The 14326-nt window shown below is 38.3% G+C and overlaps 1 protein-coding gene across 3 annotated transcripts in view; it reads left to right on the top strand.

The window, feature by feature from the left end:
* The window catches only part of Vom2r47 (vomeronasal 2 receptor, 47), a 35781-nt gene extending 24302 nt beyond the window's left edge, over positions 1–11479 (top strand). For 2 of the 3 annotated variants that reach the window (XM_087628589.1, XM_087628578.1), the window contains exons 5-6: positions 9767–9890; positions 10145–11479. In XM_087628589.1, the coding sequence (XP_087484715.1) occupies positions 9767–9890; positions 10145–11127 (1107 nt within the window). In that variant the 3' untranslated portion in view covers positions 11128–11479. The remainder of the gene's footprint in view (positions 1–9766; positions 9891–10144) is intronic. The other variant, NM_001099506.1, reaches the window with a different exon arrangement.
* Positions 11480–14326: the final 2847 nt, after the last annotated feature.

Here is a 14326-nt window from a genome sequence, read left to right as displayed (position 1 = left end):
CTGGGTGTATGTGCTTCTTTTTGTTCTAGAGCTTTTAGGTGTGCTGTCAAGCTGCTGACATATGCTCTTTCCTGTTTCTTTCTGCAGGCACTCAGTGCTATGAGTTTTCCTCTTAGCACAGCTTTCATTGTGTCCCATAAGTTTGGGTATGTTGTACCTTCATTTTCATTAAATTCTAAAAAGTTTTTAATTTCTTTCTTTATTTCTTCCTTGACCAGGTTATCATTGAGTAGAGCATTGTTCAATTTCCAAATATATGTGGGCATTCTTCCTTGATTGTTATTGAAGACCAGTTTTAGGCCGTGGTGGTCCGATAGCACGCATGGGATTATTTCTATCTTTCTGTACCTGTTGAGGCCCGTTTTTTGACCAATTATATGGTCGATTTTGGAGAGAGTACCATGAGGAGCTGAGAAGAAGGTATATCCTTTTGCTTTAGGATAGAATGTTCTATAAATATCCGTTAAGTCCATTTGGCTCATGACTTCTCTTAGTCTGTCTACATCTCTGTTCAATTTCTGTTTCCATGATCTGTCCATTGATGAGAGTGGGGTGTTGAAATCTCCCACTATTATTGTGTGAGGTGCAATGTGTGTTTTGAGCTTTAGTAAGGTTTCTTTTACATATGTAGGTGCCCTTGTATTTGGGGCATAGATATTTAGGATTGAGAGTTCATCTTGGTGGATTTTTCCTTTGATGAATATGAAGTGTCCTTCCTTATCTTTTTTGATGACTTTTAATTGAAAATTGATTTTATTTGATATTAGAATGGCTACTCCAGCTTGCTTCTTCTGACCATTTGCTTGGAAAATTGTTTTCCAGCTTTTCACTCTGAGGTAATGTCTGTCTTTGTCTCTGAGGTGTGTTTCCTGTAGGCAGCAGAATGCAGGGTCCTCGTTGCGTATCCAGTTTGTTAATCTATGTCTTTTTATTGGGGAGTTGAGGCCGTTGATGTTGAGAGATATTAAGGAATAGTGATTATTGCTTCCCGTTATATTCATATTTGGATGTGAGGTTATGTTTGTGTGCTTTCATTCTCTTTGTTTTGTTGCCAAGATGATTAGTTTCTTGCTTCTTCTAGGTTATAGCTTGCCTCCTTATGTTGGGCTTTACCATTTATTATCCTTTGTAGTGCTGGATTTGTAGAAAGATATTGTGTAAATTTGGTTTTGTCATGGAATATCTTGGTTTCTCCATCAATGTTAATTGAGAGTTTTGCAGGATACAGTAACCTGGGCTGGCATTTGTGTTCTCTTAGGGTCTGTATGACATCAGTCCAGGATCTTCTGGCCTTCATAATTTCTGGCGAGAAGTCTGGTGTGATTCTGATAGGTCTGCCTTTATATGTTACTTGACCTTTTTCCCTTACTGCTTTTAATATTCTTTCTTTATTTTGTGCGTTTGGTGTTTTGACTATTATGTGACAGGAGGTGTTTCATTTCTGGTCCAATCTATTTGGAGTTCTGTAGGCTTCTTATATGCCTATGGGTATCTCTTTTTTTTAGATTAGGGAAGTTTTCTTCTATGATTTTGTTGAAGATATTTACTGGTCCTTTGACTGGGAGTCTTCACTCTCTTCTATACCTATTATCCTTAGGTTTGATCTTCTCATTGAGTCCTGGATTTCCTGTATGTTTTGGACCAGTAGCTTTTTCCGCTTTACATTATCTTTGACAGTTGAGTCAATGATTTCTATGGAATCTTCTGCTCCTGAGATTCTCTCTTCCATCTCTTGTATTCTGTTGGTGAAGCTCGTATCTACAGCTCCTTGTCTCTTCTTTTGGTTTTCTATATCCAGGGTTGTTTCCATGTGTTCTTTCTTGATTGCTTCTATTTCCATTTTTAATTCCTTCAACTGTTTGATTGTGTTTTCCTGGAATTCTTTCAGGGATTTTTGCCATTCCTCTCTGTAGGCTTTTACTTGTTTATTAATGTTTTCCTGTGTTTCCCTAAGGGAGTTCTTCACGTCTTTCTTGAAGTCCTCCAGCATCATGATCAAATATGATTTTGAAACTAGATCTTGCTTTTCTGGTGTGTTTGGATATTCCATGTTTGTTTTGGTGGGAGAATTGGGCTCCGATGATGCCAAGTAGTCTTGGTTTCTGTTGCTTGGGTTCCTGCGCTTGCCTCTCGCCATCAGATTATCTCTAGTGTTACTTTGTTCTGCTATTTCTGACAGTGGCTAGACTGTCCTATAAGCCTGTGTGTCAGGAGTGCTGTAGACCTGTTTTCCTCTCTTTCAGTCAGTTATGGGGACAGAGTGTTCTGCTTTCGGGCGTGTAGTTTTTCCTCTCTACAGGTCTTCAGCTGTTCCTGTGGGCCTGTGTCTTGAGTTCACCAGGCAGCTTTCTTGCAGCAGAAAAGTTGGTCTTACCTGTGGTCCCGAGGCTCAAGTTCGCTCGTGGGGTGCTGCCCAGGGGCTCTCTGTGGCGGCAGCAACCAGGAATACCTGTGCCGCCCCTTCCGGGAGCTTCAGTGCACCAGGGTTCCAGATTGCCTTTGGCGTTTTCCTCTGGCGTCCGAGATGTATGTACAGAGAGCAGTCTCTTCTGGTTTCCCAGGCTTGTCTGCCTCTCTGAAGGTTTAGCTCTACCTCCCACCGGATTTGGGTGCAGAGAACTGTTTATCCGGTCTGTTTCCTTCAGGTTCAGGTGGTGTCTCAGGCAGGGGTCCTGCCACTCCTGGGCCCTCCCCCACGGGAGCCCAGAGGCCTTATACAGTTTCCTCTTGGGCCAGGGATGTGGGCAGGGGTGAGCAGTGTTGGTGGTCTCTTCTGCTCTGCAGCCTCAGGAGTGCCCACCTGACCAGGCGGTTGGGTCTCTCTCTCACAGGGTCTGGGAGCAGAGCCTGCTTTTATTTCTTTAGGAGTTATGTGACTGTTTTGATGGTTTATCTGATCCTGATTTAACTTTGGTACATGGTATCTGTCTAGAAAATTGTACATTTCATCCAGATTTTCCCGTTTTGTTGAATATGGGCTTTTGTATTAGATCGTATGATTTTTTGAATTTCCTCAGATTCTTTTGTTATGTCTCCATTTTCCTTTCTGATTTTGTAAATTTGGATATTGTCTCTATGCCCTCTGGTTAGTTTGACTAAGGGTTAATATACGTTGTTGATTTTCTCAAAGAAACAGCTCCTGGTTTAGCTGATTATATAGTTCTTTTTGTTTCTACTTGCTTGATTTCAGTCCTGAGTTTAAGTATTTCCTGATTTCTACTTCTCTTGGGTGCATTTGCTCTTCTTTGTTCTAGAGCTTTTAGGTGTGCCATCAAGCTGATAGTGTATGCTCTCTCCTGTTTCTATTTGGAGGCACTCAGAGCTATGAGTTTTCCTCCTAACATTGCTTTCATTGTTTCCCATAAGTTTGGCTATGTTGTGCCTTCATTTTCATTAAATTCTAAAGTCTTCAGTTTCTTTCTTTATTTCTTTTTTGACCATGTTATCATTGAGTAGAGTGTTGTTCAGCTTTCATTTGTATGTGGGCTTTCTTTTGTTTTTGTTGTTATTGAAGACCAGCCTTATTCTGTGGTGATCTGGTAGGATGCATGAGATTATTTTAATCTTTTTGTAACTGTTGAGGCCTGTTCTGTGACCAATTTTATGATCAGTTTTGGAGAAGGTACCATGAGGTGCTGAGAAGAAGGTATATATATTTTTTGTTTTAGGGTGAAATGTTCTATAAATATGTTAGATCCATTTAGTTCATATCTTCTGTAAGTTTCTATGTGTCTATGTTAAGTTTTTGTTTCTATGATTTGTCCAGTGATGATAATTGGGTGTTAAAGTCTCCCACTATTACTATGTGAGGTACAATGTGTGCTTTGAGCTTTAGTAAGGTTTTTTTTTTAAATGGATGTAGTTGCCCTTGCATTTGGAGCATAGATATTTAGGACTGAGAGTTCATCTTGGTGGATTTTTCCTTTGATGAATATGAAGTGTTCTTCTTTATCTTTTTGATAACTTTTGGTTGAAAGTTGATTTTATTTGATATTAGCATGGTTACTCCAGCTTCATTTTTGGAACTATTTGCTTGGAAAATTGTTTTCTAGTTTTTTACTTTGAGATAGTGTCTGTTTTTGTCATTGAGGTATGATTGCTATAATTAGGAAAAGGCTAGGTCCTCTGCCTTTTCATTGGGGGAATTGAGTCCATTGATGTTAAGAACTATTAAGGAATAGTGATTATTATTTCCTGTTCTTTTGTTGTTGTTACAGGTGTAATTATGTTTATGTGGCTCTCTTCTTTTGGCTTTGTCATAAGAAGATTACTTTCTTGCTTTTTCTAGGGTGTAGTATTCCTCCTTATGTTGGAGTTTTCCATCTATTATCCTTTGTAGTGCTGGATTTGTGGAAAGATATTGTGTAAATTCGGTTTTGTCATGGAATATCTTGGTTTCTCAATCTATGTTAATTGAGAGTTTTGCTGGATATAGTAGCTTGCGCAGGCATTTGAGTTCTCATAGGGTCTGTATGACATCTGCCCAGGATCTTCTGACTTTCATAGTCTCTGGTAAGAAGTCTGTTGTAATTCTGATAGGTCTGCCTTTATATGTTACTTGAACTTTTCCCCTTACCGCTTTTAATATTCTTTCTTTTTAGTGTATTTGGTGTATTGCCTATTATGTGATGGGAGGAATTTCTTTTCTGGTCCAATCTATTTGGAGTTCTATAGACTTTTTGTATGTTGATGGGCATTTCTTTCTTTAAGTTAGGGAAGTTTTCTTCTGTGACATTGTTGAAGATATTTACTAGCCCTGTAAATTGGGAATCTTTGCTGACTTCTATACCTATTATCCTTATGTTTGATCTTCTCATTGTGTCCTGGATTTCCTGGATGTTTTGGCTTTGGAGTTGTTTTTTGCATTTCACATTTTCCTTGACTATTTTGTCAATGTTTTGTATGTTATCTTCTGTCCTTGAGATTCTTTCTTCTATCGCTTGTTTTCTATTGGTGATGCTTGCATTTATGACTCCTGATCTCTTTCCTAGGTTTTCTATCTCCAGGGTTGTTTCCCTTTGTGATTTCTTTATTGTTTCTATTTCCATTTTCAAATCCTGGATGGTTTTGTTCAATTCCTGTTTGCTTGTGTTTTCCTGTAATTCTTTAAGGGATTTTTGTGTTTCCTTTTTAAGGGCTTCTATTTGTTTTCCTGTGTTGTCCTGTATTTCTTTAAGGGAATTATTTCTGTCCTTCTTAAATTCCTCTATCATTATCAGGAGATGTGACTTTAAATCCATATCTTTTTTTTCCCAGTGTGTTGGAATATTTAGTACTTGCTTCGGTTGGAGAACTGGGTTCTGATGATGTCAAGTAGTCTTGCTTTCTGTTGCTGATGTTCCTGCCCTGGCCTCTTGCCATCAGGTTGTCTCTGGTGTTAGTTTATCATGCTGTCTCTGTCAATGGGTCTTCCTCTATGCCTGTTTGTCAGTACTAGTGGTGACCAGCTTTCTCCCAGTGGGATCTGGGTACAGAGAGCTGCGTCCCAGGGTTAGCTCAGGTCCAGGAGGAAAGTGGAAGGATCCTTTCCCAGACTGCTCATGAGTTCCTGTGTCTAGAGGCCTCCAGGCATATTCCTCTTGGGCCAGGAATGTGGGCAGAAATGGTGGTCTCACCTGTGCTCTCAGTATTGTTTGCTAGTTTGAGTCCTGCTCTCTTCCCAGGTATCTGGGTACAGAGAGTTGTGGGCTGAGTCAGCTCTGGGCACATGCAGAAACCACAAGGATCCCGTTCCAGACTGCTCCTGGGTGTCTCTGTCCTGAAGGTCCCAGATGGGTCTCTTTGAACAGAATAGGTGGCCTTACCTCTGCTGTCAGGTGTGTTAGCACTCTGGTAACTGGCTTTCAGTTCTGGGTCTGGCAGAGACTAGAAGGATCCTGTCCCAGAGTCCTCATTGGTTCCTGTGTCCAGATGGCTCCAGGCAGGTTCCTCTTGGTCCAGGAATGTGAGCAGAAGTGGTGGTCTCCCCTGTGTTCTCAGAATTGTTCACACTTCTGAGAGTCCTATGCTCTCTCCAGGGGATCTGGGTACAGAGAGTTGTGGAACCAGGTTAGCTCTGGGCACATGCAGAACCCAGAAGGCTCCTGTCCCAGACTGCTACTGGGTTCCTGTGTCCTGAAGGTCCCAGGTGTGTCCCTGGGAGCAGAAGTGGTGGTCTTACCTCTGCTCTCAGCCCTGTCAGTACTCCTGGCCACTGGCTTTTAGCTCTGGGCACAGGCAGAGATTAGAAGAATCCTTTCCTTGACTGCTCCTAGGTTCCTGTGTCCAGAGGGCTCCAGGCAGGTTCCTCTTGGGTGAGGAATGTAAGCAGAAATGGTGGTCTTCCCTGTGGTATCAGGATTTTCTGCACTTCTTGCCCCACTTTTCATTTTTTTTTTGTAATTTGTATATTCTCTCTGCCTTATAGTGAGTTTAGGTAAAGGTTTGTCTTTCTTGTTGATTTACTCATTGAACTAACTCTTTGTTTCATTGATTTTTTGTATTGTTGTCTTTGTTTCTATTTTATTGATATCAGTCCAGAGTTTGATTATTTTCTGCCATTTACTCCTCCTGTGTGAATGCCCTTGTATTTGGGGTGTCAATGTTCAGAATGGTTTTCATATAATGGACTATATTGACTTCCCTAGAATGAAGCCTACTTCATCACGGTGGATGATGTTTTTGATGGGTTGCTGGATTTGGTTCCCAAGTATTTTATTGAGTAATTTTTCATCATTGTTCATATGAGAAATTGGTTTGAAGCTCATTTTCTTTATCAAGTTTCTGTGTGGTTTAAGTATCAAGGTAACCGTGGCTTCATAGAATGTGTTTGGCATTGTGCCTTCATTCTCTATTTTGTGGAATAATTTGAAGAGTATTGGCATTAACTTTTATTTGAAATTCTGATAGAATTCCACACTAGAATTCTGGCCCCAGGGTTATTTTGTTGCTGTTGTTGGGAGACTTTTCATGTCTGCTTCTATTTCTTTAAGGGTTATATGGCTGTTTACGTTGTTTACCTGATCTTGATTTTACATTGACAAATAGTATCTGTCTAGAAAACCTTTAACTTCATTAAGATTTTCCAATTTTGTAGAATACAGGCTTTTGGAGTAAGACCTAATGATTCTTTGAATTTCCTCATTGTCTGTTGTTATGTCTTCTTTTTTAATTTCTGATTTTGTTTATTTGGACACTGTCTCTTTGTCTAGTTTTTGGCAAGTTTGGTAAAGGGTTTGTCAATCTTGTCGATTTTCTTAAAAAAACAGCTCTTCGTTTTGTTGATTCTTTGTATTGATTTCTTTGTTTCTACCTGGCTGATTTCAGCCCTGATATTGATAATTTTCTGCCTTGTACATCTCTTTGCTTTGCTTGCTTCTTTCTTTTCTAGAACTTTAAGGTATACTTTTAAATTGCTGGTATGAGACTTTTCTAATTTCTTTATGGAGCCATGTAGTGCTATGAACTTTCCTCTTATCACTACTTACATTGTATCCCATTAATTTAGGTATGTTGAGCCTTCCTTCTCATTGAATTCTAAAAGTCTTTAGTTTCTTCCTCTATTTCTTTTCTGACCCTGAGATCATTGAGTAGAGAGTTATTCAATTTCCATGAGTGTTTAGGCTTTCTGGCATTTCTGTTGTTGAAGCCCAGCTTTATTTCATGGTGATCTGATAAGACACAAACAGTTACTTTAACTTTCTTCTATATGTTGATGTTTGCTTTGTGACTGACTATATAATCAAGTTTGGATCAAGTTGCTGAGAATAATATATATTCTTTTGTATTCTATACTCTATAAATGTCTGTTAGGTCCATTTGATTCATAATGTCTGTTAGTTTCATTATTTTTCTGTTTAGTTTTTGTCTGGATGACTTGTGAATTGCTAAACGTGTGGTGTTGAAGTCTCCCACTTTTAATGTATGGGGTTGGATGTGCGATTTAAGCTTTAGCAATGTTTCCACACAATTATGGGTGTCCTTGTGTTTGGGCAAGATATTTAGAATTGAGCCATCATCGTATTTCCTTTAATTAATATGAAGTACCCTTCCCCTTCTCTTTTTTATTAATTTAGGTTGAAAGTCTATTTAATTAGGTATTGATGGAACATGCTTTTATGTTTGTTTGCTTGGAAAACTTCTTTTTAGGCCTTTACTCTGAGGTAATGGTTATCTTTATTGCTGAAGTGTGTTTTTTGTGTGCAGCAGAATGATGGATCCTGTTTTTGTGTCCACTTTGTTAGCCTGTGTCTTTTTATTGGGGAATTGACTCTATTGGTGTAAGAGATATTAATGACTAGTGATAGGTAATTTCTGTTATTTTGCTGTTGGTATTTTGTGTGTGTGTGTGTGTGTGTGTGTGTGTATACTTTGTTTTTGTTTTTGCTAGTATGGAATTTTTTATTCTGGTTTACTTGGATGTGGTTATCCTTCTTATGTTGGAGTATATTATTTGAGTTTGGATTGTTCTTGAAATATCATGTTTTCTCCATCAATAATAAGGGTAGTATATGTTCAGGTGCTGATTTCTGACCTTATATATGTTGGATGGATGCTTTTCCTTTACATTCTGTTTCTTTTCTGACCATTTGGCTTGAGTAGCTTGTGGATGTGGTGATCAGAGTGTCTTTATATCTAATAGTGATTGTGTCTCCACTGAGATTTTGGTGGCCCATATAACCTCTGGGGTTTTCTGTTTTAAATTCCTGTTGCCTCTGGAGTTCTGGGAACTGGATGACCTCTGGGATTCTGGATACTGATGTGGCCTTTTGGGTTCTTGGTACCTTGGTTTCTGAGTTTCCCAATACTATCATGCATCTGGTAGGGTGAGAAACTTCTGCCAAGATTTATGGTCAGGATGTGGAGTTTGGGGACAGGGCAAATTAGAGTTATAGTTATATAATTATTTTGTTTATATTAATTCAAACAAACTTAAAGTTTATCAATAGCAGCAAAATGTGTTTTATGCCTTTAGTGGTTTATGATTTTGAAGGCTTAATTTTCTATGTTTTTGTTTCATTTGGTTTATTATTTCTTTGCTTTTTTGTTTTGTTTTGTTTAGTTCTCTGGTTTTATTTTTGTTCTTTTTTGAGATGTCACTATACCTGGCTCACAAAACATATTTTTAAAGGTACTGAAGACAATTATCTATCCAGGTTAATATGTAAATGCTCAGCTCATTCTGGATTTCAAGGAACACATGTGTTTAGAGTTAAAAACTTAAGGAGGTTTCTACTAAAATTTCTAAATATGGCTAGCAAGAAAACATCCCAAATTATGCCTTCTCTACATTATATTTTACCTTCATAGTTTACATGTAACAAACTACTTATTTTTCTTCCTTTTTGCTAGCCACTTAGGATAGTTGTCTAAGTATGATAAAAATACTTTTGGATATGTCTTCGATGAAAAGAAATATCTTTCAGAAGCTGAAGATGATTATTGTGGTCTTAGGTCTCATCAAACCAGGAACAGACTGAGCAAAAGTATCTGATCCACAGCACTTCAAGTCATATAGTTAGGTCTTGATCACCATGATGACAAAGAATTGTCATTACAGTTAGTTCAGCATTTATAGAGTCAATCACAAGATTGCTCTTTAGCAAAAGTTCTTTCTGCAATCTCCATATTGCCATATGTTATTTGCTTTCTATGCTTAGTATCCTGGGCTCACTGCCTTTATAAATATAATACGCATCTCCAGGTAAATACAAACTAGAACTTTCTCCATTTCACAATGGTAAAGTCTCAAGGGCTTGTTTTAATGGAACGTCTTTGTCTTTCCTAGCTTCCAGATTCATTCTGTACCAAATTATGTCCTCCAGGGACACGGAAGGGGATTCGCCAGGGGAAACCCACATGTTGCTTTGATTGCATCCCATGTGCTGATGGATATGTGTCAGAGAAACCAGGTAGAAATGGTCACTTCTTTTTAGTAGTAATTCAATTAGATTAAACATTTACTGTTAAACTAAAAACAACTCCTAATCTATCACAGAATCTGTAGGCATCAAAGCCATCTTTCCAGTACTAAATATAAGATATTATATCTATTTTATAACAGATTTCTACTAAATATTGCTCAGGTTTTTAACTTCCCTTGACTGTTTATAGCTAAAAATGACAACTGGTTCCTTTGAAGTGAATTCTCTGTTTTTCTCATTAGGCCAAAGGGAATGTGATCCATGCAGTGAAGATGACTGGTCCAATGCAGAGAAGAGCAAGTGTGTACCAAAGCTTGTGGAATTTCTCTCTTATGAGGAGGCCCTGGGGTTCACCCTCGTCATCCTTTCCATATTTGGGGCACTTGTGGTCATGGCAGTAACCGTTGTGTATGTAATCCACAGACACACTCCATTGGTGAAAGCCAATGACCGGGAGCTGAGCTTCTTCATTCAGATGTCTCTGGTTATCACAGTGCTGTCATCTATGCTGTTCATAGGCAAACCATGCAACTGGTCCTGCATGGCCCGCCAGGTCACTCTGGCATTGGGCTTTTGCCTTTGTCTGTCTTCCATTCTTGGAAAGACTATTTCACTGTTTTTTGCCTACAGGATTTCCAAATCTAAAACCCGGCTTATATCCATGCATCCTATTTTTCGTAAGCTCATTGTGTTAATCTGTGTTGTAGGGGAGATTGGTGTATGCACAGCTTACTTGGTGTTGGAGCCTCCAAGGATGTTCAAGAACATTGAACCTCAGAATGTAAAGATCATCTTTGAATGCAATGAAGGTTCTATAGAGTTTCTTTACTCTATATTTGGGTTTAATGTCCTTCTGGCTCTGCTGTGTTTTCTCACAACCTTTGTGGCTCGCCAGCTGCCAGATAACTATTACGAAGGGAAATGTATCACTTTTGGGATGCTGGTCTTTTTCATTGTTTGGATCTCTTTTGTCCCTGCTTACTTGAGCACCAAAGGCAAATTCAAAGTGGCTGTGGAAATATTTGCCATTTTGGCATCCAGCTATGGCTTGTTGGGCTGTGTATTTCTTCCCAAGTGTTTCATTATTTTGCTGAGGCCAAAGAGGAACACGGATGAAACTGTTGGTGGAAGAGTCCCAACTCTTGACAAGAGCATCCAGTTGACCTCAGCTTCTGTGAGTAGTGAGCTTAACAACACCGCAGAGTCGATTGTTCTGGATGAGTAGAGCTGTGAGATCCAAGTGACCAGCAAAACTGTCTGATCTGACACAAGATTTTTTTTTCATTTCTACTCCTGATTAACAATGGGTTCTATAGCAAAATGTCAATTACACCCCTGTATGTAAAAGAACTGTTTTCTTGTGCAACTCTTAGAGTATAATTTTTATCTAAAATAGACTCAAGTTACCAGTTGGCAATTAAGTACATGCACATTATTATACAAGAGGCCTATTATACTTAAAATAAAAATATCTTCTTGTGAAAATGGTTGTCTAATTTATAGTGGTATTTTATTCTTTGTAATCAATGACTTACTAAATACTAAACTATATCTTGCGACATTAAAGATATATTGTCTTTGGCAAAACATTCTATGTAGACATGTTTTCTTATAAAAGAACCTCAGAATTTGGGGGCATGTGAAATTCCTTGCTTTGTATGAAACCTGGCTTAGACATTTCACTGGGCATTGGGAGCAGATTAGAATTAATTTCAGTGCATTGCATCAAAATTTTGGGGTTGCTGTTTTCAGAAGTAATGTGAAGATTGGTCACATGACAAACAAAATGGTAAAACATCTTTCTTAGGGCTGAGCAAATATAGGCAGGATAGACTATTTGTTTCTATTGTTCTATTTTGTTTGAGTTACTTAAATGCATAAGACTAAGTTCATGTTACTTAATTTTTTGGCTAATTCTATGGTAGTTAATTCTTGAAGGAAATTCCCAATAAGAAACAAATATGCTAACAGAAGGGGTTCATCTCAGATGAACCTCCTAGAAACATCCCTAGTCTCATTTCTTTTATGCTTCTCACTTCCTGATGGCTCTCCATCTTCAATGGAAACAACAGCTGAAATATCCAGACATTAAAAGACGCTCCAAACTGCTTCCTGTTTTCCACAGTTTCTCCCTTCATACCCAAAACCATTTCACACAACACAGATCCACTTCTATAACTCTCAAACACTCCTGTCATTTACCTATTTCCTAGTTTTTTCTCTAGTTGTAGTTAAAAAACAGTAACCAAAGGCAACTTTGGGTGGATGGGACTTATTTCATATGCAAACCCCTGGACACACTCCATCACTGAGGAGTAGGAAGCTCAGGGCAGGAACTCACAGTATGAAGTACTATAGAGGTCACAAAGGAGCTCTGTTTACTGGCTTGCTTATACTTGCTCAGCTTGCTTTCTTAAATAACCCAGGACCACATGCTCAGGGTACCACCACCCATAGTGGACTGGACCCTCCCACATTAATCATGAAAATGCCCCACAGATATGGCCACGTGCCAATTTGCTTAAAGAAATTCATCAAAGTTCTCTCTTATGAGTGACTATTTTATGTCATGTTGGTAAAACTAACCAGTAAAGTTGGTTCCACATTGTTCATATTTTAATAGTCTAACAATATTCAACCATGCACACATAAATTCTTGAGAGCTTAGGGTGTACCAGATTTGTTATCCTGCACAGGAGATGTTCAAAGAAAAGACACTGTCCTTACACTTCTTGTCTCTTACATTATTTTAGCATAATAAACAATAAATTAAAAATTACTCTAGGTGTGATACAGCTATGAATATAGTAAGGTATACAAAAGATCCACTGCCAAGAAAGGCTTTGTGGATGATATGATGAACAGATTCCTAACAGAAAGGAAGGACTAGACACATGACAGAAGGCTGAGATGACACAAGTGTTCTACCTTGCTTAGTGCTTCTAGCACCATAAATACCAGCAGTGACAACCTTTTCTTATTATTTTTTTAATGCTATTCCTCTGTCTCTTTCTATATCTCTGGACATTTTCTGCATTTTACTAGGATGGTGTTCTCTCATTTTCTGGCACCATCACTATATTTGGAATTGTTTTGTGAAACTCACTTAAGTTTGTCTGTCTATTCATCTGTCTATCTTTATGATCTTATCACCTAAAACATACCTTGCACAAAAATGATGCTCCATATTTTAATGGATTAAGAAAAGGTATGAAAATGACCAACCACTCACTTCTCAAAGTTCAGATGCAATGTGTCAAAAGAAAATGTGGATGAAAGTTTTGGTATTGACAGAGCAGCAAGGGTGGATAAGGTGGAAGGCATCTTTGAGGAAACACTACATTTCCAAGATAGTGCGATCAGCAAGAATATCACATGGGAAGGCTGATGGAGACTGGGACTGGAAAAAAGTAGGCATTAAGTTGAAATAGAGGAAATTTTGAGAAGATTTTTCACATCATTCAAGTATTTTCCCATCAAATTTTTCTTTGAAATTGGGGATAGTTTCTCTTTCCTTCTCAACCTTCATTCTCCTCCCATTGATAGCCATTGAGAACAGGATGTGTGTAAGCATCTAAGATCAAAATATGTTACCATTAAGATAGAATCATTAACCATGTCTGCAAAATTCTTTATGAGATTCAGCTTTTAACATTTCAGAAGATTATAATTATCCCCTGACACTTTTGGAAACATATTTGGATACAAATGTCACAATATAAAAGTTGGTATAAACTGCATATATTTCTGTAGAATAACTGATGGAACAAATATGCTGTAAATCTCAGCTCTTCACAGACAAGCATCTCATTCTAGCCCTCTATGTGTGCCACTGGCCAAGGGCCTTTCCTGGCTGGGTCCCTCCAGGCAGCTACCGAGGATGTAGCTCTTTTCTATCTGCCTAGTTTCTGTCTCCTCACTGTGCCCTACGACTTCAGAGGCTTTATGATGGTTAATGCTCTCAACTTGACAGAATCTAGGATAATCCCTGGGCATACCTGTAGCAGATTATTTTTACTGCACTTATTGAGATGAGAGGTTCCATTCACCACAGATCGTAGCACTACCTGATGGGGATCTCAGACCATATGAAATGGGAAGAGTGAATATGATAAAAACCAGCATTACTTTATAGGTTTTTACATTACAATCTTATTTCAAGTGCATTTTTGGCTCCTCATTGCTAATACCTTTGATCCTGTTCATATGTAACTACCAAGCATGTTCCCCAGTAGATGTTATTCTGTGCCATCACCCTGAGTATGGCGTTTAATACTTTTAGAGAATAGAATATATTTAAATAATTTTTCTCTTTCCTTTTCTGCTTCTAAACCCTCTCATGTATCCCTCCACCTTTTCATTTTTTGAAATCCATGGAACCTTTTAAAAATTATTTTTACATTAACATTTGCATATATCCATGT

The sequence above is a fragment of the Rattus norvegicus genome, chromosome 2 (assembly GCF_021556685.1).
Source record: "Rattus norvegicus strain SHRSP/BbbUtx chromosome 2, alternate assembly SHRSP_T2T, whole genome shotgun sequence".
In the NCBI taxonomy this organism is placed as follows: Eukaryota; Metazoa; Chordata; class Mammalia; order Rodentia; family Muridae; genus Rattus; species Rattus norvegicus.
The sequence above is the reverse complement of the archived record's forward strand: the minus strand, read 5'-3'. Positions and strand labels throughout refer to the sequence as shown.